The 26,231-nt window shown below is 37.7% G+C and overlaps 1 protein-coding gene across 8 annotated transcripts in view; it reads right to left on the minus strand.

Moving 5' to 3' along the window:
* The window catches only part of LOC148952917 (uncharacterized), a 189,538-nt gene that overhangs the window by 140,693 nt on the left and 22,614 nt on the right, over positions 1-26,231 (minus strand). For all 8 annotated transcript variants that reach the window (XM_089088164.1, XM_089088161.1, XM_089088159.1 and 5 more), the window contains 2 exons: positions 15,146-15,249; positions 10,381-10,923 (listed from right to left, as the gene is read on the minus strand). In XM_089088164.1, the coding sequence (XP_088944290.1) occupies positions 10,381-10,923; positions 15,146-15,249 (647 nt within the window). The remainder of the gene's footprint in view (positions 1-10,380; positions 10,924-15,145; positions 15,250-26,231) is intronic.

Genomic DNA, 26,231 nt, shown 5'->3' on the forward strand with positions numbered 1-26,231 from the left:
GGTAAATTACACTACTTTAGGGGGCTAACCCTCGCCCCCCCCCCCTCTGGATCCGCAACTGGATAGTTTATCATTTTTTTCACGTCGTGATATTTATTTTCTCAGATTGTAGTTCCTGTGATATTTGACTAGTCTAGTACCCTGTTTTGGCGGAGAGCCTACATAAGACTAATTTCGTTTTCAATCAATGTTTTCGAATGAAATGGGCAGATCTTCCCTGAACTTTAAACAACAAGAACCTCTGTTTCAAAATCTTTGCACATTGAGAATTTATATAGCGATAAGGGTTCCTTATTGAGTCCAATTATTGGTTGCTGTGGTAAAAATTGCCACAATAGCCCTATCCAAGAAAATACCAAACGTCTGTTAAGAAGTGTTTTTCATAAAATTCTTAGGTAATTTTCAGAAAATTGAAGGACATCACACATTTTAGTGGCAGATCCAAAATTTTACGGGGCTTTACGCTAGAAAAGCTGCAAGTCTTTGCAGCTTTTAATTTAGCTGCAAGTTTTGAACAAAGGGGTAAAAATTTTTGAACAAAGGGGTAAAATTTCTTAAAACTTGTGTTTGATTATCTCCTTAATGAGCTCCTCAGTACTACAGACGATAAAAATCAAACCAATATCAATAAACATATGTGAAAAGAGGAAGTGATTATATTTAATTTAGCTGCAAGTCTATATTCATGCCCACGACGTAATTTCCCTTTGAGAAAAAATTGATAAAACTTTTAAAACTGAAATATCAATACGAAACACCAAATATCATAATCAAATGTCATCGCTTTATGGCATTGTTCAAATAAAACTTATTTTTTACTTGATTATCGTTGTAAATTCATTCTTTGTCTTTCTCGAAAACCTTAAGCAAGCTCAGTTTCAAAAAAGTGCTTATTTATTTCAGCTAGTTTTGTAGATTTATTTTGCGTAGTCTGCGGAATGACAATTTTTGTCTGTTTAAAGTTTCAAGTTTGCCCTGTATATAAGTAAGAATTTTATTTAGTTCATTTTGGCTCGTTTTGAATTCTTTTGAAATGCACAGTAGATTAAATAAAAATCTTTGTTTAATTTAGGTGATGAAACTAGAGGAGTAAATATGTTTAATTGTTAATATACCAAATAAAATTTATGTTTTACTTCCTAATTTCGTCAAACGTTCCCACAAGATATCTGTAATTTTGTCACATAGCTAAAAAGTTCAAGGAGTGTGTTGTCATCGGCATCTTTGAGAATTTTGAACTAAAAATCCGATTATTGTCATTAGAAATAACAATATATAAATTAAATTTTTTTTATTAGGCATTTTTTTCAAAAAACCTTCTTAATTGTGGCTTACTAAGGGGACTGGAAAGGGAAGAATACAACAAAGGTACTATACCTTCAATTAAGGAATTTTGACAATGGATGTTATAAAGATACCCTTATTACATTTCCCAGTCTTTCCACTCCAGAGGGTACCCTATGGTAATTTACAATGGAGTTAATTAGATTAAGTTATAAGAGGCACGTATAGAGAGGTATAGCTTTTAATGAGCCATTAAAAATCTCACAGCGATCTTAAGAGAGCCTGCAAGGCCGATATGTTCCCCTTTTTTGGTCGTCATCTACTGATAACTGATCGAAAACCTTGGAAGTAACTGCAGCATTGATGTCATTTATAAGATGACAATTTATTAATAAATGCATATGTCAGTGCAGCATTCATGTCATACTATATGTAAGGGAGCAGCTTTTCAAGATGAGAGAAAGGAGCTAAAAACCCTCCTGCTATGGATTTAGCCCATGAAAGATCGATTGACTATCTTGGAGGTCACAATTCCTGGCATTTTGATCCTCTTGACAAAAATTAATGTCTATGGCGTACAACTAAAACTAACGTCCTACTGCAGCACCAAGAAGTCTGAGGCCAACAAAACTGCACACGCTCCTCCTCCATCCTAATATACTCAAAACCTCCTTCTTTACATCCTCCTAGGAAGCTCCCATCTTTCTTTTCAACAACTTCCCATCCCAATCGCAGACGACATGCTTTCTGTTTAGCCCTAGATGGTTGGCTGAAAAGACAATCTTCGGCAGTCTGTCATCCTTCATGCGCAGAAGGTGCCCTGGTCATCTCAACCTTTCTCTCATTATAGCCCTAGAAAGCGGGATTGAACCAGACTTTTTGTACAGCCTACTGTTTGAAATACAGTCAGTCACCCGGGTACTCAAAACAAACCAGAGGTAATTTCAGAACCAATATGACCACTGTAGCTTTCAATATTCTAATCTTGGTTCGCAGACTTATCTTCTATTCTTCCAAGCTTATTTCAACTGTGAAAAAACACCCTGAGCCTTGGTTATTCTACTTTTTACATCTTAACTGCTCCCCACGTCTTTACTAATAATACAACCAAGGTAAAAGAAGATATTCTTTGATCGATCTTTTCGTTATCCAACGTCACCTTTTCATCTTCACTTATTCGTAACCATAGCAATTTAGTCCCTTTAAAGAGACGTATATTTTCATTCAATATTAAATAAAAAAAGCAAGTTTTTTTTAATTGAAGCAAGGAGCGATATTAAAACTTAAAACGAACAGAAATTATTCCGTATATAAAACGGACAGTCCCCTCCTCAACGCCTTGCTCTTTACGCTAATGTTTTTTATTGTTTTAAAAATAGAGTTGTGAGAAAGAGTCAAACTTTAGCGTAAAGAGCAAGGCGTTGAGGATGGGAAAGACCCTTTCATATACGGAATAATTTCTGTTCGTTTTAAGTTTTAATGTCACTCCTTACTTTCAATTTAAAAAACTTGTCTTTTTTATGTAATTTCTGAACATTTTTGAATTAATGCAGGTTTTGATTTTGGCTCGCCGTACATGAACAATTAAAAAAAAAATTATATATTAATTTTACTTTTTTTTGGTTAAATGGCTTTCTCGAAAGTTGTTTAATTTTATTTACGAACGTTCTTATTAGTAATAAATACACGTAACTTACGAATTATCTTACGTAATGAACTTATTTATTCGCATATTTTTATTACGTATATTAGGAGGTCCCCCCCCCCTAGTCAATACCTCGCTCTTTACGCTACAGTTCAAATTTTGTTCCAATTCTTTAAGAGTGACCCCTTAATCACAAAGGCCACTAATTAGAATAAACAGCTGGTATGAAATGACTAAAAAAACTTTAGCGTAAAGAGCAAGGTATTGACTAGGGTACGAGTCCAATCATGTGCGTAATAATTTCTGCTCGTTTTAAGTTTTGATGTTGCTCTTTACTTCCAGTTGAAAAACATGTTGTTGTTTTTTTATTTAGGATACTTACTGATCGTTTTTTAAATAATGCTGGGAAATCCGGTGCCCCCTTCATAGCAATGTCTCTTCACCCATGAAAACTTCCTCCATGGAAAGATCCTCCCACGTAACAATCAACACCCCCCCCCACCCCCCACTACCAGAAAAAAAAAACTCTGAACACGTCTGTATACTTCCTGATAACCAATAATTTATGTAAACATTGGGCAAAGTTCATAACTTGCAGCCCTTTCCCCGGGGATTGTGGGGCATTAAATCATCCTCAAGGACATAGTTATTATATTTTCGACAGTGCTGAACAAAATGGCTATCTCAAAATTTTGATCGGGTGACTTTGGGAGAAAATGAGCGTGGGAGGGTGCCAAGTGGCTCTCCATTTTTGGTCACTTAAAAAGGGCACTAGACCTTTTAATTTTGGTTCAAATGAGCCCTCTTGCGATATTCTAGGACCACTGGGTCGATAGGATCACCCCAGGGTAAAAAAACAACAAATAAACACACATCCGTAATCTTTCTTCTGGCAAAAAAATACAAAATTCCATATTTTTGCAGATAGGAGCTTGAAACCTCTACAGTAGGGTTCTCTGATATGATGAATCTAACGGTGTGATTTTCATTAAGTTTCGATGACTTCTAGGGGGTGTTTTACCTTTTTTCGAATAGAAGGCAAATTTTCACAGGCACGTTACTTTTGATGGGTAAGACTAAACTTGATGAAACCTATATATTTTCTGCGGGCGCCCGCAGAAAATTTTCCAGGGGGGGGGGGGCGGGGAGCAGATACCAGAATAGCGGAGATTGGAGGAGAAATAAATTTTGTTGTAAAAAAATACAAAGAAGTATCGTTGATCAATTAAGTATCATTTTTGAGTCTATCTATCTAATATGCACAATAATTGTACCAAACACTTTTTGCATGCAGACCCACTACACTGTACCCCTACCCCTCCCCTAATGTGCAAATCTATAGCCTAAATTTATTTCTAAAGTAACGAAGAAACTAACGAAAAAACCGGTGGGTTCTCGAATTTTACACAGCGTAAATTTGAGTGAGTGGCGCATAATACACAAGTACCAAAAGTCCTTCCCCCAACGGAAATTAAAAAAATAAAACTCAAGTAAAATTCTCATATTTGGAAAGCCTTTTTTCCACGGGGGGTATTTTCAGGGGGGGGGGTATTTTCCAAAAGGGTAATCACCGGGGGGGGGGGTAAACGCCAGCCACCAGACTGTTCATGATACCTTTAGACTGGTCATATTTCAAACAGTGAGTGGTACAAAAATGATTCTATAGTGGTATAGAAAAACCGAAAGTTTTACTATAAAAAAAAGAATGGTTACTATTTTATTAATATTTTTACTAATTAGTATTAATTTTACTATTCAATTTAAGTCATTTATTTGTAATTTATTTATAATTATTGTTGATTAATTATTTGTTGATTTATTAAAAGATCAATATTTTTAATTAACAAATTCTGGTATCTTGACTAAATTCCCGTTCAGGTTTAAGCTATAAGTTTCATTATTAGATAGATAGATAATTTAATACGAAATATCACAAAACGGATAAATAATCGCATTTACAAAAAAAGTTATGAAAACTATTTGTTGTAATTTTCAGTGAAGTACTGTCGGAATGAATTTTTGTAGCGTTTCGTGGCACTTGGATTGCTTGGTTGTAGTTGGTTTGTGTGGCGGGTCTTTGGTCGGTTATCTTGTCTGATATCAGGTGGGAGAAGGTCGCGGTGTTTGGGGGAAGTCAAGATGGACTGGCCAAAGCTCATGAGGAGCTCGTGTCTCCTTTGTTCAAGTGTTGTGAGTTCTAGCTTCGCCAGACATTCCTCATAGGGCAATTGGCTGTCTCCTAGAATGATGCGCAAGGCTCTCTTTTGAATTGTTTCGAGCTTATTGCTCTGCTCTTTTGTGAGACCAGGATGCCAGACAGGGCAGGCATATTCTAGGATCGGTCGCATGCGGCTCCTATAGTAGGTGACCAGGGCATTTTTGCTGAGTTGAAAGCGACGTAGCTTTGTCAGTGACCTAAGCAGAGGCATAGCCTGGGACAGCAAGTGATTTAAGTGGTCATCCCAAGTCAGTTTATCATTGAAGATAACACCCAGGATCTTCATTTTGTGAACTGCCGGTATGCCGACGTCAGGCAAGGCCGGTACGCTGTGCTTTAAGAAGGAAATTCTCATTATTGCCGACTTGGTCCTGTTGATGCTGAGTTTTCTTTCTAGGTAGTCCCGTTCGAGCTTCACGACCATTTCTTCTAGGTTAAGGATTTCACACAGTCTTTGTAGCAGCATCATTGTTAGGTCGTCTGCGAACTTCGCTCTGTCTCTGTGCCAGTTAGCTATCGTGTTGCAAAGCAACAGGAAAAGGGTCGGACCTATTTTTGTTCCTTGAGGAATTCCACATGTAAGGTCTGTAGAGTCTGACAGTTCGCCTTTGTACCTTGTTTTTTGCTTCCGTTTTGAAAGGAAGCTTTCTACTATCTTTCTCAGGAATTCGTGAAAATTGGTCATGGACTGTAAAATCTCATCGTGGCTAGACGTATCGAACGCTTTCCTGACGTCCCCTTGAAGGAGGTCGACAAATGCCTCGTCAACTTCTAGGTGACTTAGGATAGTCTCGACGATCTGGATAAGGTAGTGACTTGTACTGCACCCTCTTTGGAAGCCATACTGCCGGGAGTCAATTACTTCGCTGAGTTCCTCCAGAAGCCATCTGTTTATGAAAGTTTCGAATACTTTCGAGAGTAGCGGCGTGAGTGAGATCGGTCGGAGGTCTCTAAGTTCTTTGGGGTTTGTGACTTTGGGAACAGGGATTACGACTGCCTCCTTGAGCGGCTCAGGAAACGTCCCTGTTATCAGTGACTGGTTGATGATGGCAGCTATAGGCTCTGATAGGTAAGGAGCGTTTTCATTGAACAAAATTGGCGGTGGATCCGCTGGGTGAGTGGCTTTCCGCGCAGGAATCTTTTCTAGGACCCTGCACACTTCAATAGGCAGAACGACTGGAATCTCAGATATCTTGGCGCTGAATGCACTCGTTTCGGCTGGAGGGTTGGATCTGCAGATTTTGGCAAACCACTCATTGAGATCATTTGCAGTGACCTGTTCACCTTTATCTTTTTGTATGTGAAAGGTCGTCGGGCGCTGGGGGCTTATTAAATCTCTAACTGTCTTGTGGAATGAGCGGGAGTCGGAGTTTACTGTTTTAGAGAGCTTTTCCCCATATGCTTTCTCAGCTTTCCTACATTCGTACACCACGGTGTTCCTCATTTTTTTCCAGCGCTCTCTGTTGCCTGAGGCGTGCAGTTTATTACGCTTCCTGATGAGTTTCTTGATCTCTTGTGTGACCCATGGTTTGTCCGTAGAAGAGCGTTTGACACGTTTCTCTGGGAAGCATGAGTGGTAAGCGCTGGTTATCTCGGAGTTTAAGAGTCCAACCATCTGGTTAACGTCAGATAATCTGTACAGTTGGTACCAGTTTTTATTTACGCACCATTTAGAGAATTCTTCTTTTCCTGGTGTAGTCAGAGGTCGGCAGACGAATGTTTCCTTGGTAGCCGTTGGCTTGGTTCCTTTGGGCTTCCACAGTACAGAGAAATGTGCGCTCCTTCCGAGGCTGGGGCTCGATTCGGGATCGTGGTAGAATTCTCCCACATCTGTGAAGATGAGGTCGATAGTTGATTTTTCCGTAGTAAGAATTTTTACTACCTGCTTCAGATCGAGAGATTGACTGATCCAGCGCCTGTCCAGATCATTAAAGTCGCCAAGCAATACTATACCGCTATTAGGATACATGTATCGAATATCGTCGATAGACTTTTGGAGGTGGTTGATTAGGGTTTTGCGGTAAGCGGCTCGCGGTGGAAAATAGAGGACTCAGAAAGTTATTGACGAAAACGCTCTTGGCAGTACTTTGTGTTTGATTTTCACCCAGAGCAGCTCATAGGTATCTGTGTGTTCAGCGACTGTCAAAACTTCGTGTTCGATATCTGCATTTATGTAAACACCCACTCCACCGCCATGTGTTATAACGTTGCCATCTTTATCCTTGCGATTTTTTGTGTAAAGGTCATAGCCTGGAATACTAGCAGTCGATGGGGTAGCGGACCAAGTTTCTGTGACACAGCATACCTCAACCCTCTCACATTTCAGTCGAACGCTAAGTTCTGTGATTTTGTTGCAGAGTGACTGGGCGTTAACAAGCATGACTCTTGGGAGGTCAAAAGGGTTGCTTTGCTGAGTTTTAGGAGGTCGAGTTGGTCTTCTGGTCTTTTGTTGCTATTGTTGCCCTTGACCTGAGGAGGCTTCCTCATTCCGGTTATGGGCAGAGCTTTCGGCTCTCTTGAGCCTTCTTTTCTCGGCCTGAGACTGGAGCTGGAGTGGGGTGAGATCAGGGCCTATGTAGATTTCGCGGCGGGTGAAGGCGTCATCAGAGGTTCTCAGGTTCCGAGCGTTTTTCAGGATGTTATTTCGTTTCACAAAGGTTGAAGTGTCTTCTCTGAGCTTGACGAGTAGTTTTCTTGGTCTGCCGTTGTCGCTTGGTCTTCCAAGGCGCCTAGTCTCAACTATATCCCCCGTTTTCAGGGTAGCTCCCAAATCGTTGGTTCGGCAAAGGCCAAGAGCTATCTGTGCGTCTGGAGTTTCAGACTCTGGGACCCCTGATATAACTAGATTGAATCGCTTTGCTTCTCGCAGTTGTTTTTCTTTTTCTGCTCGTAGGAGGGTTTCAACGGTAGTGTTTGCGGAAGGCGCTGGGCTGGGTGTATTTTGTCTAGAGTCTGTGGTTCAATGTTGTGCTACACGGGAGTACAGTGCTTGATCGCCTGGGAATGGATTTTGATTTCGCTGTTCAGGTATTCTGCAATCCGTTAGGAGTCTGACTTGCAGTTGCAGTTGAGCTACCTTTCGCTTGGAGCAGGACGAACACTCGTATCTGAAGAGGCTTAACTGTGGGTCATGGAGTTTTATCGCCAGGAAAATATCGGAGTGGATCCCGCGGCAGGAGGCATGCTCCCACTCATTGCAGAAAAAACAGCAAAAGGATGTACTGGCTTCGGCCTGGGTATGACAATAGTTGCAAGTTTCGCTGTGTGACTCAGCTCCGTTAGGAGTAGCATTTGGGGCAGAGGCCGTAGGAAGGGGTGCATTGAGAGTTCCTCGAACTTGCGTGGGCCCACTTTCCCTGATAATCAGGGGTTCGTCGTTGACTGGAGGCGGGGTTTGGTCCGAAGACGGGGCGTTGCAGTTTTCTCCTCTGGCTTTTGGATTCCCTAGGTTTTGTTGTTTTTGGCTGTTCGGTGTTCCCACTGCTGCTGTTTTGGGTGTGTTGGCAGCTTCCTTGCATCGATTACATTGCCACTTTCCAGACGATTTTTCTGCTTCTTTGCTGTACGTGCCTGATACACAGGGAAAGTGAAACCATTTCGTGCAGGTACGGCATTGGAGTCCGCCCTGAGCTCGTGTTACGTTCTTTTTGCATCTGGGACAAGGGTCACCAGCCATTTACTGACAGTATTTTTGTCACATGTACAAGGAATGAATGCTCGGAGCGTACTTCGATCACCGGGAGCAAGGGAAGCGTCGAGACCTGCTCACCTGTTCCCTGCAATTTAAGGCTAATTAACCGGCAGGTACCAATACGGCGCTTCCGGCAGGTTCTCTCCCCTCTTCTGCTTGGTCCCAAGCGATCTAAGCAGTCCACAGGACTTCACTTATTCAAAGAAACATAAACATATACACACGCCGATTTTTACCTTTTTTCGCGCCCGAAAACCAAACTCACAAACAAGAATGGCAACGCTGCGCGGCCAAAAATCACGCAATCAGCGCGTGCGCATCCAATAGTCACACCGGAATCTTAAAAAAATGGCTCTTCTTAACTGGAAAAAAAACTATTCACTTACTTGGAAAATCACAATTATAAAACTGGTTTCAAAAATATCCCAAAAAAATACCAAAATCTTATTCAAAACTAGTGAAATGACAAAATATATTTTCCTTATTTGTTTCACCCAGGGTTGCCAGGGTTGAATCCCTGAAAGAAAAGCAAGAAAAATTCCTAATAGGATAAGACCTTATAGGATACAACCAATGGAATAGAGACAGGATGATCATTATAGACTTAAGCAAAATTAGAATCTTACCCCTCAACTATTAATTTTTATTAAAAGAAAAAAAAATTAGACTTACGTTTTTATCTTGACAAAATATGAGCAAAAACCAAGAACAAACTGACTCCTGGTAAGGCATGACGCTGTATACATACAAAACTTTATTTGTTTATTAATTCCAAAATGCAGTAAGCTTTATCAAGCTTGTCGTACCATTGCTAGGGCATACAAATGCCCTTGAGAGCATTTACTCTACACCCTAAATCGGGTTCCGGTTTCGGTCTCTTTTAGACAGATAAATAATTACCTATATTGAGTTAATCTAAGATCTAAGAATTAAATTAAATTCTGAATTGATTCTAAACAAGTTTCATAAATGTTCTTAAAGAAAAAACAAAAATAAGAAATTCTTTTTCTTTGATTAGTTGTTACACTTCTATTTTCTTCCTACTCTGGTCTAAATCCCAGGGGAGGGGGCCTTGCAACCCCCCCCCCCGGCTAGCGCCCAGGTTTGAAATCAGCATAAAAATCTGATTCTTTTGCTGTATCTATTGGCATCAAAATTCCGTTTTTTTAGAGTTTCGGTTACTATTGAGCCGGGTCGCTCCTTGCTACAGTTCTTTACCACGAACTGTTTGATCAGAAAAAAAAAATATTAAATGCAACACTTACTCTTGTTTCTTTAACAATTTTTGGTAGTTCTAATTATTCAATTTAACATTAATTCATTTCTTTAGGAATTGTCAGTTTTTATCTTTGAAGATCAAAATGTCATACTGACCATACTATTTTGAAGATCAAAATAGTAAGGTGAGGCTCAATTATACATATAAAATGTGCAGTGCATGTACTCGGTGTATGTATTAGCATATTAAAGTAAGTGAAAGCAATTCAAAATTTGGGTTGACTTGGAATTATAGTAGACACTATAACAGTAACATATAAATACCTTGACAGTATCCATCAATGGTGGAATTGAAAAAAACTTCCAGTTTTGCCGTTTCATTGCTTCTCTTGCATTTATTAGCTGTAAGTTTAAATCCAGTAATATCCTCAGAAAGATGATTCTCCACAATTACATGTTCCTTTATATCATTAACATTCGGACATAAACAAATGGGGCACTTCTTCTTTTTATCAGCTTCATGTTCTATGTAATGAATGGCAAAATCTGGGTAGTTGTTTATTTCTTTACGACAAATTTCACAGTTGAATGACAACCCTGTCTCACAGTTTGTCGATTTATGCAGTTGTAAGAAATAAAAAGAATTTTCAATCTTTCCACAAGCACTACACCGCCATTTACCACAACAGTTTTCTTCAATAGTGCGTTTTGTTAGCTTTTCTATCTCAACAGTTGTTTTTAAATATATTTTTTCATGTAGTTTAGAGTTGTTGGACACACTGGTCAACCAAATAGTTTCTCCTGTACTTGACAATTCCTTAACAAGTCCACCAGGTCCCTTTTGATAACGACAATTACGGAATGAGCCTAGAAAATAAGAAAAAAAATGTCAGGTAGTTGACTTATGAGTCAATAGGGATTATTAATATATCCAGCAATCAGGTTCCAGGTCAGTGAGAAAGGTACAGAGTATAAACAAAATACTGTAATGAATAGGTACAATAAAATATATATATATTATAACTTCAGAGCCTTCTGGTTTGTGGCTTCCTCTCCCCCCCCCCTTTGTCAAATATCCATATCTATTCTCACCAAAACAAAAATGGTGCACTAAATTTGTTTTGGTACTTGTAAAAAACATTTGAACTCAAATTTGTAAGACATATAAGAGCAACCTTTGAAGAGAAGCGAGGGGGAGGGATCAGAAAGTCTTTCCTGAGAATTATGAACAGATGTCCTCAGAAATTGTGCTCATTAGCCGTAAAATTTACAGGTCCTGTGGAAAAGTCCTAAGCAGGAAAAATTCCCAATAGCTCTTTTCTCTTTGTGTGGTTTACCGGCAAACCAGTAGTGATTTCTTTATCCAATAAAATCTTATTTATTCTAATTGACTAGAAATTAATGAAGCACGTTTCGCTATTATTACCTGTATGGCAAAAAACATACATTATCGTAGGAAGTAAGAAAATATGATACTAAATAATCGTAAATGCCAGACTTTTCCACAAGTGAGGGTGATCTTAAAAGTGAATAAATAAAAATAAACAAGTTTTTCAATTGAAAGTAAGGAGCAGAATACTTCTTTTGTCGGGGGCATTCATAGTTTACAAAGCTGCTTTGTGACATTCCAAAAAATCCTTCACAACATTCATGAGTTATGACTCAATAATGCACTGCACTTGACTTATTCCCACATAACTTACAGGGGATGATTTCAATTTGGGCTAAAAACCGAAAAGGAACTTTTCGGAAAAATAATCACAGTTGGAAAAAAAATAGTAAATAAACACCAGTGAAAATATTAGCCAAGAAAACAGAGACATCAATGTAATAGATTTGAAACGGGTGGTACATTTACAAAAGGTCATTAAATCCCCTCCAACCTGAACTCACATTTTATATAATTAAAAGTTCGGCTCTACAGGAAGATATTTAATTTCATACTATGCTAACTGTGGCACCTTTTCGCCATACTTGGGGCACACTACATTGTATACAAATAAGTGCAAAACCCTTTGGATTATGCAAAATCCACGTCTAGCAATTTGCTATGAAAATTTGATTACCTATACAATGCTGGCAAAGAAACACTTTTGGTGTTCTTTTTTACACTTGTCCTCCTTGAGCGATACCGGAACATTTGGAGGTCGAGAAGGGCTAACTTGTTAATGTTCATTTTGTTCTTTTCTTGAAAAAATTCTGATTTGAAAACCGTACAGTTTAGCGAAAAGAAATACATTTTTTTTTTAGGATGTGTCTATTTAAGGAAAATGTTTTAATACCTCCAGTCAGGGGCGCAGCCCCAGCATTTTTATTGGGGAGATAGAGGGGGTCCACATCCGGATAGTCAATGGGCATTGGTTATCCCTCGGGGGAAAGCAGGGGCTGTTCTGGCTACTTCAATTTGCTTATACTTACAGGAAGTATTAAGTATTATTATACAACTATTAAAGTAAGCAAGTAACTTACGGCCAACTACAACCTCTACTTTATTTTAATAATGATAAAATTTCAAAAACTAGAAAATGATCATAAATGTTAGATTATTTATTTCAAATTGGTGCCCCTAAAATTTCTGCACCCGGGGCAAGTGCTCCCTTAGCCTTCTTAACCCCCTCCTCTAAAACCACCTGTGGGAAAATGGCTATTGGAGAACTCGTGAGAAACACAAGCTTAAATGTGTTTTAAGTTTGTCTGAAAATTCTGATGATTCTGGTCCGAATTTTCTCCCGTTGTTCTGAGGTAAAATCAAGTCTCTTTGTTGAAAGGGGCCATCACAAATATGAGCCAAAGCTGAGGCTGGACCATTAATTGGATCACATTTGCTAATTGATTTCGTCGAATTTGAGCTGCTTTCACTGTTAAGATTGTCTTCACTTTCTGTTTTTGTTTTACTACAAGAAGACATAGATGGCAATCAAATCCCTTTTCAATACCTTGTTCTTCTTGTTCCACTTTCTGTTGCTTTTTTGAAGTTAATTCTCTGCCAAAAAAAGAAAGTAAGGAAGCTCAGCCCTTTATTGGCTTTATTAACCTGTCATAACCAAATAAAAGTGATGCCAATTATATTTTTAATACGTCATAGAACACATCAAAGTTGACAGCTAGACAAAGCTGGTTTTTACGGAACTGTTTAAGGAACCGAAAGCTTGGCGATCTTACACCACTGACCTACGGACGCACTTATAATGTTTAAATGGCTGGGGCACGGGCAAATGGCGGGCACATGGTTTGTAATTTTACATCAAACAAAGAAAAGATCAGATCAGACCGAGAACAAATCAGATCAGACCGATAACAGATCAGATCAGACAGAGAACAGATCAGATTAGACAGAGAACAGATCATGCATAAGTTTACAGTAAAGAACGGACAGTAAAGCCCATAAGAACTGAATACTACTAAAAGACTAAAAGTTTGCAATAAAACCTTACTTTCCTAGAACCCAACATCATCCATTTAAAATTAACAGAGAGAGTTGCCCCGGGTGAGGCTTGAATTACATTAAGAAACGAACAGTAGCCCTTAGTAACTGAAGTAATAATAGGAATCCTTATATAGATGATTATCTTATTCATATTCGTTAATTACATTAAAATACAATCATTGGAATAACAAACCATTGCATATATTGGACTTAGTTAGCTACTTGTTTGTTTGAGGTTCGTCTCTTACTATTTCAAAAAAGGAAAAGCCGTAGGCTTTTTCCTGTTTGTAATCATATTCCCCTACAAGGATGATCTTAAGCAATCTATCATCCTCCATTCACAGAACGTGTTCTAGCCACCTTAACCTTTCTCTCTTTATACACCAAGAAACTAGGATCGACCCACATTTTTGCACAGCTTATTATTTGAGAAACGATCAGTCAGTCAGGTAACCAAAACGCTACGTAAGCAATATCTGGTTTGACTTCCCCAATTGAATCCGTGTTCTCTGATTATCTTTGCTGATGCAAAAAAATCACCAGGTTAAGAAAAACACGAAAAAAACACCAAGAGAGTACCAAAACCACCAAATTTGGTTAAAAATCACTAACGGTGGCAATCCTGGTGTCAGTTGTTTCAGCCTGTGTAACTATAAATTGAATCAACTGTGACGAAAATGAAACTGGTAAAATCAACTACATGTCACATAATTGATTGAAAAATATAGAATTTGGGCTATATATTTGCATACTAAGGGGGTATGGTTGTACCATTAATTACTTCCATAGTATTTGTTTTGTTTTTTTTGTCAATATGATACTGGGAAGTTTCGGTAACTCTAGTCGGTATACGACATGCAGGGAGACATCCGGTGGCTAAGAATGTTTACAGCATTTCCGATGCTACGTCATAAGTATGTAAATTATTCGTACTACAGTTACGCAGTAAAGATGTATTAACATTGAAATCACCCATAATGATAGACTTACGGCATTTACGCGACAATATATCAAGACATTCCTGTAAAATTTCAGTATACCATTTTGCGCTTCCACTTGGAGGACGATAACACACACAACAAACTATTGGCTCATCATTTATAATAAAAAACGAATATAAAGTTATTATAATCATATTGAAAAGGTTACCGGTTACAATATGTTGAAAAGATACAAAGGGATAGATTTTTCTCGTATAACCATAAATGACGTAATAAAGGCCAAACGAAAATACTGAAGAAATGTACAAAGCGAATATTTCGAGAGAACTACCGCCTCTCTTCTTCAGGCTTAAGAAATTATCTTAGCAAAATCTAAGATTGTTACGCACCTATGATTCATTGCATTTGGGTTGGCTCCTTTCTCTAACGTTGAGTAGCAAGAGCCTCGAGTAGGCCTAGTGTTCATCAATAAGTTAGTTTCGGGCAGTTTAACCCTGTGACAAACATGTAGTAGTGGGTCTTATTGACCAACTTTAGATAAAAAAAAAAAAATGATACTGTGGTCAGTATAGCCACAAGCTCAGAATTTTATTTATCCGGACGACATTCGGGTTACTCATATCAATTAGTAGATATGAATGTACCAAGAGTAAGCATACAAGTTTTTTCAAGGAGCCCTCTTGATCTTCGGCAAGAATGAAAAAGGACAAAAATTACTCACCACTAGTACCAGCACCCGAATTTGTGGCCACTGAATGTTTCATGTTTGAAGGTCCAGAACGGGAAGTAAATGAAGAGTGCTGAATTGCTCGAGAGTCCATCCTCCTGCACTTGAAAAAAAAAAAAACTGAGACTGATGTATGAATAGATCATTGTTAAAAGCGTCAAAAACATTCAACTAGGATTAATGGCTCTTTGGAAAAATTTGTGGCAGGACTGTATTTGCATTTAGACCCTAAATTTAAGGACTAATAGTATCAGGAATCTAAATTTTGTAATGATGGTGTCACCACCGCTGACAAATTATTATTAACTACAATTTTGTCATGACCAAGCTCCTTGTTATGCACTTTTCACCTCCGCATTTGAAACAGTCTTATATAATTGATGAATAAAAAGACTAGAATCGACTGATTGAATCATAAAATGAAACGAGTAACATGAAATTGCAATGAATTTTGAATAGTTTTATTTCCTGCAATACCTTTGCATAATTCTTTGTAATATTTTCCCAAAAATACAGACAAAAAATCTAAAAAATATAGTGTTATTACCGTACTTTTTTAAAGAATATTAAAAAAAACAAAAAAACAAGCAAGCAAGCACTTCTTTACATTGAACTTTTTCTTCACCCAATTTTTTGAGTTCGGCACAAATTTTATTTTTAGAGGACGGAATTTTTATTTTTTTTTATTATTTAGAGGACGTCAGGCTTATTTTCTCAAAAAAATTCCAACTGGAAAATCCCCCCCCCCCCCTACAATTCCACCTTAGAAAACTCTCCAAATGTAATATTCAGCAGCCAATGGTACATTAAGAAAAATAAATAGAACAAAAGGAAGTGTATAATTATACATAAGCTATATTGAAAAAGGGGCGATGGGTCATTTAGAAATAGATATATAATCCCTCTTGATATCCGTAAGTATTTCTGTCTGCGTCATTATTATGGCAGTAAAGAGTAACATTAAACCCTTAAACGAGAAGGAATTTACTCCAGATAGGAGGGGGTGGGTGGGAATTCATCACTCATATCACTTCATTTAGACTAAGCCTGAATAAGGGTGCTGCAGGGTGATACATCCCTTCTTATTGCAGAAAAATGTTTCTGACATTTATTTTAAAGCTTCATTTAACTAAGCTAATATGCTTCGCATTTCATATAATTGCCTATAATGATAGGTAAGTGCGCATCAGGTATTATGAAGGAGGATCATTTTGTAGGTGTGGGGGGGGGGGGGATACCTCAGTTAGGCTTTCATGTCTTCAGATAAATATAGAGATGGTTCTAGGGAAGGGGGGTGGAAATAGATATCTAGTCCCTCTTGATATTTCTGGTCTACGCCTCTATTATGAAAGTAAAGAGCAAAACTAAACCCTAAAAAGAGAAGATATTTATCCCGTTTTGGAGAGTTAACTCTCCTCCTCAACCGATCACGGTAATAGAATCCTTGGAGGGTGCAAATATGAATGGAATTGAGGGTTCTAGTGCCTTTTTAAAAGTCAAAAATGATTAGAGAGCAACCGGCCCCTGTCCCAGAATCGTTTTTTATATCTGTCCTTTTGCAACCCCTTAGGTAATCTGATCAACATTTCAGGGTACCCATTTCATCTAGAATAGATGAAAATATTAAAAAAAAATTGCACCCAAGGATGACGTAGCCCCCAGAGTTCCTAGGATAAGGGCCGTAAATATACTCACTGTCATTCTTTACAGATATATTTTAAAGTGGAAAAAAGGGACATGATTGATCTTGGGAGTTCAGTGGCGTGAAACTTTCAGGGATTACTTTCTTGGTCAAAAAGATAATTTAAACTTTGCCGTAGGATGGGAGAAGGGTTAAGGGGCCCGGAATGAGCCACAAAAGCTTTTTTCCTGATACAATTTGAAACTTACAGCCGTAAGTCCTTGGGCCTAGGGGGCTAATGTACAAAAGATTCTTCAAAGGATTGATTCCTTTGAAATTTGTCCCTCCTCTGACAAAGGAGCCGCAAAAAGGTGTCAAATTTTTCGATTAGCCTGAAACTTAAATGAAACTTTGGGCTAGGGGAGCCCCAAAATAATAGGAAAAAAACTAAAAAAAAATATTTCATCCCCTCAAATTGCAGTCCAAAGGAAGGCCAGAAAAGTTCTGAAAACCTTTCTCACCCATTTAAATGGAAAGGGCTATTTTAGAAACTTGGAACAGGGACCATTCGATTGAAAGTTGAATGTTCTTGTGTCTTTTTTAAAGGCCAAATTTACTTGAGGGGAATAGGTCTCCCTCTCGGAGGAATTTTCAAGGGTGGGAATTAAACGTGGAGAATAAGCATCGAGTAAGAGTAATGCGTTTCCAGTGTTTTGTTTTTATTCTCCGAACAGTTTGTATAAAAGTGATTGTCGTAAAAACTTGAGAGTTATTATTCAATCGGAAACTGACAGTTGTTGTGTCCATTTTAAGGGTTAGAAGTGACTGGAGGGTTACCAATCCCCCTTCTATGACCATTTCTCCTCAGCTACCATTGTAAACCAAGTGGCATCAGACTAAAATTTACATGGACATTTTGCCCAAAATGGTTGGAAGGTTCTATAAGTGTGCCTTTTAAAGGATTCAATTAAAAAAAAAGTTTTTTTTTTAACTTAAAGAAAGGAGGGACATTAAAACTTAAAAAGAACAGAAATTATTCCGTATATGAAAGGGGCTGTCTCCTCCTCAACACCTCGCTCTTTACGCTAAAGTTTTTTATTGTTTAAAAAAATTGAGTTATGAGAAAGAGTCAAACTTTAGCGTAAAGAGCGAGGCGTTGAGGAGGGGACAGCCCTTTCATATACGGAATAATTTGTGTTCGTTTTAAATTTTAATCTCGCTCATTACTTTACGTTAAAAAAACTTGTTTTTGTATTTAATTTCTGAGCGTATTTTAATTAATGCAGGTTTTGATTTTGGCTCACCGTACATGAATAATTAAAACGAAATTTGCATATTAATTTTACTTTTTTTTTTGGCTAAATGGCTTTTTTAAAATTTTGATCAGACGATTTAAGAAAAGAGGGTGGAGGAGGGGGCCTAGTTGCCCTCCAATTTTTTTTTATTACTTAGAAAGGGGAATAGAACTTTTAAATTTATTTACGAACGTTTTTATTAGTAACAAATATGCGTATCTTACGTATTAACTTATGTAACGAACTTAAGTATTGGTATATTTTTATTAAGTATATTAGGGGGTCCGAACCCTAGTCCATACCTCACTCTTTACGTTACAGTTCGAATTTTGTTCCAATTCTCTAAGAATGATCCCTTAATCCCAAAGGCCGTTTAATTAGAATAAATAGCTCTTATGAAAGTACTGAAAAAAAACTTTAGCGTAAAGAGCGAGGTATTTACAAGGGGGCGAACCCCCTCATCTACGTAATAATTTTTTTTTCCTTTAAGTTTTGATGTTGCTCCTCACTTTTAGCTGAAAAACTTGTTTTTTTATTTAATTTCTGATCGTTGTTTAAATAATGCTGCGAAATCCGGCGCTTCATTCATAGCTACGTCCCTTCCCCCATGAAAAGATCCTCCCACGTAACCCCCGTGAACATTGGGCAAAGTTCGTAACTTGCAGCCCTTCCCCGGGGACTGCGGGGGATTAAGTCATCCTCAAAGCCATGGTTATCATATTTTTGACCATGCTGAACAAAATGGCTATCTCAGAATTTTGATCGGGCGATTTTGGGAAAAAGGGGGAGGGGCCAGGCTGCCATCCAATCTTTTTGGTCACTTAAAAAGGGCACTAAAACTTTTAATTGTCATTCAAATGAGCCCGATCATGATATTCTAGGACCACTGGGTCGATACGATCACCCCTGGGAAAAAAAAGAAACAATTAAACAAATAAACACGCACCCGTGATCTATTCTTCTGGCAAAAAATACAAAAATTCCGCATTTTTCAGAATAGGAGCTTGAAACCTCTACAGTAGGGTTCTCTGATACGCTGAAACTGATGGTGTGATTTCCATTAAGATTCTATGACTTTTAGGGGATGTTTGCCCATTTTTTTTAAAATAAGGCAAATTTTCTCAGGCTCGTAACTTTCGATGGGTAAGACCAAACTTGATGAAACTAAACTTAATTAAATTGTCATAAAAATCCATTGTCAGTATAAAAATCCAATTTTATTTTATGTATCTACTGATATCAAAATTTCGTTTTTTAGAGTTTCGGTTACTATTGAGCCGGGTCGATCCTTACTTACAGCTCGTTACCACGAACTGTTTGACTATATCCCATGACATTCTAAGAGCTGGGGCTCTAAATCGGGGCCGTGATCCCTTTATGACCTTCCTCCCAACCACCAACTTTTTAGAAGAAAAGTAGCCACGTTGTACGTATATTGTTTAAACCGTAACCATTTAAGGATTTTCGATGTCAGTGCGAAAGCAAGCGAAATCAATTCTGTTAGCTTTCCAAGCAGTGACATCTCAAACATTTTGCTTTGTCATGATATGCTACAAAAAAACGATAATTTTTTGGAAAAAAGATCGATCGTGATGCTTTTTAGTTTCTCGTTAGATTACACTACTCACTAACGCACTTAGACTGTTTTCTCAGCTGCACATTATCTTCTGAGCTATCAACAGGTTCAGAAACGCCTCGCATATCTAAAGATGAGTAAGACAGCCCTAATTTCTGGAGCTAGTGATTAAAGACAAATAAAATGGAAATTTTTGAACAGGTGTTAGACAAATTACCATAGACATGCAGTTGCGACTATTTCTTGTTTAAACTTGGGAAAACTTCTTCTCCTTTGTGTATATTCGAGTTACCGGAAACCTGTTCGCCATTATTTATTTGATTCTACCTGTTTTTGTCGTCATCGTTTTTGAAATGCAAATCCAGCTTAGCGAATTACATGTCCCATTTCCATTCAACTAAGGTTTAGCAGTTAACAAAGCAGTGTTAGAACAATCGCTATGAATTATAGAATAGATACAAAGCACTTAAACATTGTCTGATCATCATTACCTTGTTATGCTCATGGCAGGAGGCCACGACCAGTCGTTGGACTTATGATAAATAGTTGGTATTAGTATGTATTTTTCCTATGTATTTTTGTAATTTCCGTTAGTAACTTTTTTTTTAGTTGATTTTGTATTTTAGTAGTTCTCATTTGTGTTTTCCTGTGGTTTGCGAAATACTATGTATTGGTTTACTTACGTAATAAAATCATAGCCTGCAGTTGCGACTCGCTATTAGCTTTCATTCAGACATGGATACTTAGAAAAAAAGACAATTTCTTAGATACCAGTGTTTTTCTATTTACAATTAAGGAAAAACGGACTGTTTCAATAAAACACTGAAAAAATTACAGTTCAAAGCCAGTGATTTGAGTGAACGAAAATTTTTCTTTTAGTTGTTCTGAAATATCAAGAGTTTCTCAACATCAAGATCATCGGATTTAAACCGAGCTTGGTGGAAATTAGGATTAGGTAGCGGAAAATATCCATATATTTTTTGAATGCAGGGTGGGGAAATTTCTGCTGGAGGGATTTTGCAAGAGCTTTTCAGGGGAAATTTTTCACAGGGGAATTTACCAGAATTCCTATACGAAATTCTTTTTATTTGTCTTACTTTTTCTTTGCTGACTCAATTTTAAGCGTGGAAATGTTAGGGGTAATTGTCTAGAGTTTACTTTCACCGGGATTGAATTGCCTAGAGAATCTTCCCGTGAGAGGGGGGGGAGTTTTTCGTGGAGGTGGAGCCGAATTTACCGGCATTATTTAAAAACAATCAGAAATCAAATAAAAAACAATTTTTTTAACTGATAGTAAGGATCAACATTAAAACCTAAAGAAACATAAATTATTACGTATATGAGGGAGTTTTCACCCTCCTAAACACCTCGTTCTTTATGCCAAAGTTTGAATTTTGTCCCAATTCTTTAAAAACGACTCCTGAAATACAAGGGTCATTTACTAAGAACAACGAGAAGTTGTTTTTTTAAAGTATTATAAACTTAAGCGTGAAAGGTGAGGTGTTGCAGAGGGGGAAACCTCCTCATGTACGCAACAATATATGATCGTTTTAAGTTTTAATGTTGCTCCTTATTTTCAGTTGAAAAGGCTAGTTATTTTTAATTTAATTTCTGAAAGAAGGAATGTTTTCTGGCTCTCCAAAAAGGCTTAGGGTGTTAGACATTAATTAACCCTCCTCAACCTACCTTGACAATTTGTATGCACGCGACAGGCTTCTATATATAGATTCTCACTGTCGTTTGTATTCTAAACGCAGACAATTTGAGCCTTTTCTTGATGTAATTACGTCCAAATGGACCATAAATTAGAAGTGGTGCCTTTGCAAAATTACTTCTTTTTTTTATTTGGACCTTTAACTTTTGCTTCGGCTTGTCTTTTGTCGTTATGAAAGACATATTGCTGAGCCTTTGTTTCTTTTAATTGTTCAGGTGGTGGGACAAAAACTTCTTCTTTTTTTTCCAACGATTTAATTAGTCCAGGTTTTTGATTTTACAAGGTATGGAAGGCATTGACGATCACCTTTGCTTCTTAATTGTTTAATTGTTTAATTGTTCAGGTGGCGGGACAAAAACTTCTTCTTTTGCCTTGGCTTGTCTTTTGTCATAATGAAAGACAACCTTTGTTTCTTTTAATTGTTCAGGTGGTGGAACAAAAACTTCTTTTCTTCCAACGATTTATCCAGTCCATATTTTGATTTTTCAAAGGTATGGTAGGTATTGATGACCTTATCATAAACAGCGGAATAGCGCTGTATAAGTAAAGAACGATGTTGGCACAAAGTATTATTTTTTTTTGGGGGGGGGGGGGTTAGACCAGGGCACTTCGTATCGAAGGAGTTGTCGTAGAAACTTCGAAAAGGGCTCATTCTATTGGAAATTCGAAGGGCTTGTGCCCTTTTTAATAGCCAAAAGTGATTTGTTGGGAACTAACACCCATTCCACGTCCACCGTTTCTCCAAACACATCCAATTAAAATTTTGAGACACACATTTTGTTCAATGTAGTTAAAAGTTTTGGAAATTATGTCTTTGAGCAGGACACTTCCCCCCCCACAGCCCTCAGGGCAAGGGTTGTAAGTTATACCCTGGGGGCCTCAGGGCAAGTTTCAAGCGTTGTCGTGGAAACTTCAAAAAAAGCTCATTCAATTAGAAATTCAAAGGGCTAGTGCCCTTTTTAATAGTCGAAAGTGATTGGAGGCAACTAACCCCCCTCTCACGACCATCATTTCCCAAAACACATCCAATGAAAATTTTGAGATTGACATTTTGTTCAATGTAGTTGAAAGTTCTGTAAATTAGATCTTTGAGGATGACCCCCCCCCCCCCCAGCCCGCAAGGCACGGCTTGTAAGTTATGTACTGGGGGCATATAAAGTTTTCATAGAAAGGTTTGTCGTAAAAACTTCGGAAAGGGCTCATTCGATTGGAAATTGAAAGGGCTAGTGCCCTTTTTAAAAGTCGAAAGTGATTAGAGGGCAACTAACCCCCCTCTAATGCCCACCATTTCTGCAAACACTCCAAACATCTAATCAAAGTTTTGAGATAGCCATTTTGTTCAATGTAGTGGAAAGTTCTAGAAATTAGGTCTTTGAGGATGACAACCCCCCCACAGCCCTCACGGTAAGGGCTGTAGGTTATGCCCTGGGGGCATTTAAGGTTTTTATAGAAAGCGTTGTTGTAGAAAATTCAAAAAAGGCTCATTCGATTGGAATTTGAAAGGGCTAGTGCCCTTTTTAATAGTCGAAATAAATTGAAGGGCAACTAACCCCCCTTTCACACCCAACATTTCCCCAAGCACATCCTATCAAAATTTTGAGATAGCCATTTTGTTCATCGTAGTTTAAAGTTCTGGAAATAAGGTCTTTGAGGATGACAACCCCCCCCCCCACAATCTTCAGGGCAAGGGTTGGGGTTGTAAGCTATTCCCTGGGGGCATATAAAGTTTTTATAGAAAGTATTGTCGTAGAAACTTCAAAAACGGCTCATTCCATTGGAAATTGAAACGGCTAGTGCCCTTTTTAATAGTCAAAAGTGATTGGAGGACAACTAACCCCCCTCACGTGCCCACCGTTTCCCCGAATACATTCAATCCAAATTTTTAGATGGTCATTTTGTTCAACGTAGTTTAAAGGTCCGGAAATTATGTCTTTAAGGATGACAAACCCCCGACAGCCCCCAGGGCGAAAGATTCTAGTTATGCCCTAGGGGCATATAAGGTTTTTTTTCAGAAGTTGTTGTCGTAAAAACTTCAAAAAGATCTCATTCGATTGGAAATTGAGAGGGCTATTGCCCTTATTAATAGTCAACAGCGATCGAAGGGTGAATTCCCCCCCCCCCCCCATGCCCATCGTTTCCCCAAACATTTCCAATCAACATTTTAATATGGCCTTTTTCTTTAAAGTAGTTGAAAGGTCTGAAAATTATGTATTTGAGGATGACAATCCTTCCTCCATAGCCTTCAGGACAAGAAATTGAAAGGACTAGTGCCTTTCTTATTACTCGAAAGTGATCAGAGGGCAAAGTCCCCCCACTCCCATCATTTCCCAAAACACTTCCAATCAAAATTTTGAGATAGCCATTTTGTTCAATGTGTTTGAAGGGTCTGCAAATTATGTCTTTCAGGTTAATAAATCACCCCAGCCCTCAGGGCTAGGGTTCTAAGTTATGCCCTCGGGGCATATAAGGTTTTTATAGAAAGCAAGGTCATATAGACCTCGGGGGGGCTCAACGGATTGGTAATCAAACGCTCTAGTGCTCTTTTCAAGAGACAAAGTGATTGGAGGGCACCAACCCCCCCCTCCCCCCACACACACACCCACACGTCGTATTGTCCCGAAATGTATCTAATGGAAACTTTGAGATAACCATTCTATTCAAAATAGTCTAATATCAGGGTGACCTGGGTCTTTTTAGCTTAAGAAATAAACGGTTAATACGCATGGTAGGTTATTGGGAAAAAAATTATTGCTATGCCAGATTATCGGTTAACAAAAATGCTTTCAATGAAATGTTATTGGATAAAAGAAAAGATTCTTGGCCTGTGCAAATTAAGAGTATACCAGACAATTGTGGGCTATCAGGCTGGTGGAATGACGGCATTGGACCAGGGTTTGAAACAGGATTGATTACAAAAACTGTGGGAAAAGTGCTACAAGATCAAGAGTTCCAGGTTTGGCAACAAGACAAGGTTAAGTCCCAGTCCCGTGGAATATATATAAATATTCAAGAAGCCAAGGGAGAAGAAATATATTTAAAATTTGGGCTCCCAAATTATACTTTAAAATAAGCCTTATCAGTAAGGGCGAATTTTATACCGCTTGGGGGGGAGAAGAAATTATTTAGGGAGGGTTAAGGTACGGAGTGGTACCTTCTCTTGTCCGATGGGCGGGGTGTCTGAAAATTTAGAACATTTTGTCTTATTGTGAAGAACTGAAGGTTCTTAGAAGGGAAATTTTTAGGAGGGATGTCACAGATAGAAGGTGTTTAGAAAATAAAATAGGAAGTAGTTACAAAGTGGATATTAGAAATTTGGAAAATTTTGTGAGTTTGGGGATGAGATATAGGGAGGCTTTTCTATTGTAGAGTTATTTTCAAAAGTATTTGAACTTATTATTATGTTTTATGCGTTTTGTTATATTTGTATTATCCATGGCCCATGGAGCTTTTGTGAGAAATATATCTATATCTATATATCATATAACAAGGCTTATGGGGTTGAAACAAACCACGGAGGTTAGGGGGCAAGGGATGCATGTTATGCCCACGGGGTTTTTGATGTTTTCATGCAAGGGGCGGATGTTTAACTTTAGAAAAAGCTCAGTTTCATTTCCTGAAAAAAGCTATGCCAATACAAAACGAACGGAAACTAATTAAAAAAAACATTTTCCACAAAATCAGTTTTCAAAAAAAAGTAAAGAAAAGAACTCCATTAAACCCAAAATGAACAAAAATAGAAGCAAATAATCTACCAAGCATACAATTACCACAAATCAGTATCAATAAATAAATAAAACCCCCCAAACAAACAGAAATTAAAATGAATAACAGAGTCTAACTCAAAACGAGCAGAAATTAACATGAGTAGAGTTCTAAAACCCTATGCTTTCTAAAAGCCAGAATATAATTTGTACTTTACTGAAAAAAATCCTTTTAAATGTTTTCATTTTTATAACTTTAAGAAATCAAAAATTAACTAAGATTTTAAGGAATAAATATCAGCATACGTATATTAAACTGACAATGCACATTTTTTTTCAGCAAATTCATTTGAATTTTTTTTCAGTAAATTCATTTGAATAATGTAGGTGGTTAAAACTTTCTTTGTGCGGTTTTTACTAGTAAAGCATTAAATCTTTATGAGACCAAAAAACAAGTATTTTTTTTTTTAATGAAAGCAATGAACGACAATAAAACTTAAAATGAACAGAAATTGTTATGTAAATTATGTATGAGGCAGCCACCCCCTCCTCAACCCGTCGCTTATTACGCAAAGATTTTAGTGTTATGCTGAAAGCATTTATGAGTTCCTTTGCGTTACAACTATCCTTTTCAAAGTGTTGGGGACAAAAGATCAAACTTTAGCAAAAAGAACGGGGTGTTGAGGAAAGGCAGACCCCCTTATATACAGAACAATTTCTGTTCGTTTTATTTGTAAATATTACTCCTTTGTCTGACATGATTAAAAATACCATAAAAAGCCAATCGTTCAAAGCACATGCGAATATAACCACTCCACTTTCTGGTATTACGATAAAATAAACCGTTTAATACGTTGTTTTTGTTTAGGGACATTCGTCGTTAAGAAACAAGGGGGAAAGTTTAAGCCTTAGCATAGCAAGTGGGTGACTGAGGGATGGAAAATACCCTCATATGGAAAAGGATGGAAGATCCCCATGAAATAATTTCTATTCTTTCAAAGTTTTAATTTTGCTTTTTTTTTTTTTTCTTTTTTTTTTTTTTAAGTATCTCTCCGTTTTAAAACCATTTTCAGGTTTATTCTAAATATGAGCGGGCACAAATCTTAACCCTAAACCCTTCACTTTCTATTATAATATTTAATCCAGAATTTCGTAAACTAGTAACCTCTTCAT

The sequence above is a fragment of the Artemia sp. Qi Xiang Cuo genome, chromosome 4 (genome assembly GCF_049724085.1).
Source record: "Artemia sp. Qi Xiang Cuo chromosome 4, ASM4972408v1, whole genome shotgun sequence".
In the NCBI taxonomy this organism is placed as follows: Eukaryota; Metazoa; Arthropoda; class Branchiopoda; order Anostraca; family Artemiidae; genus Artemia; species Artemia sp. Qi Xiang Cuo.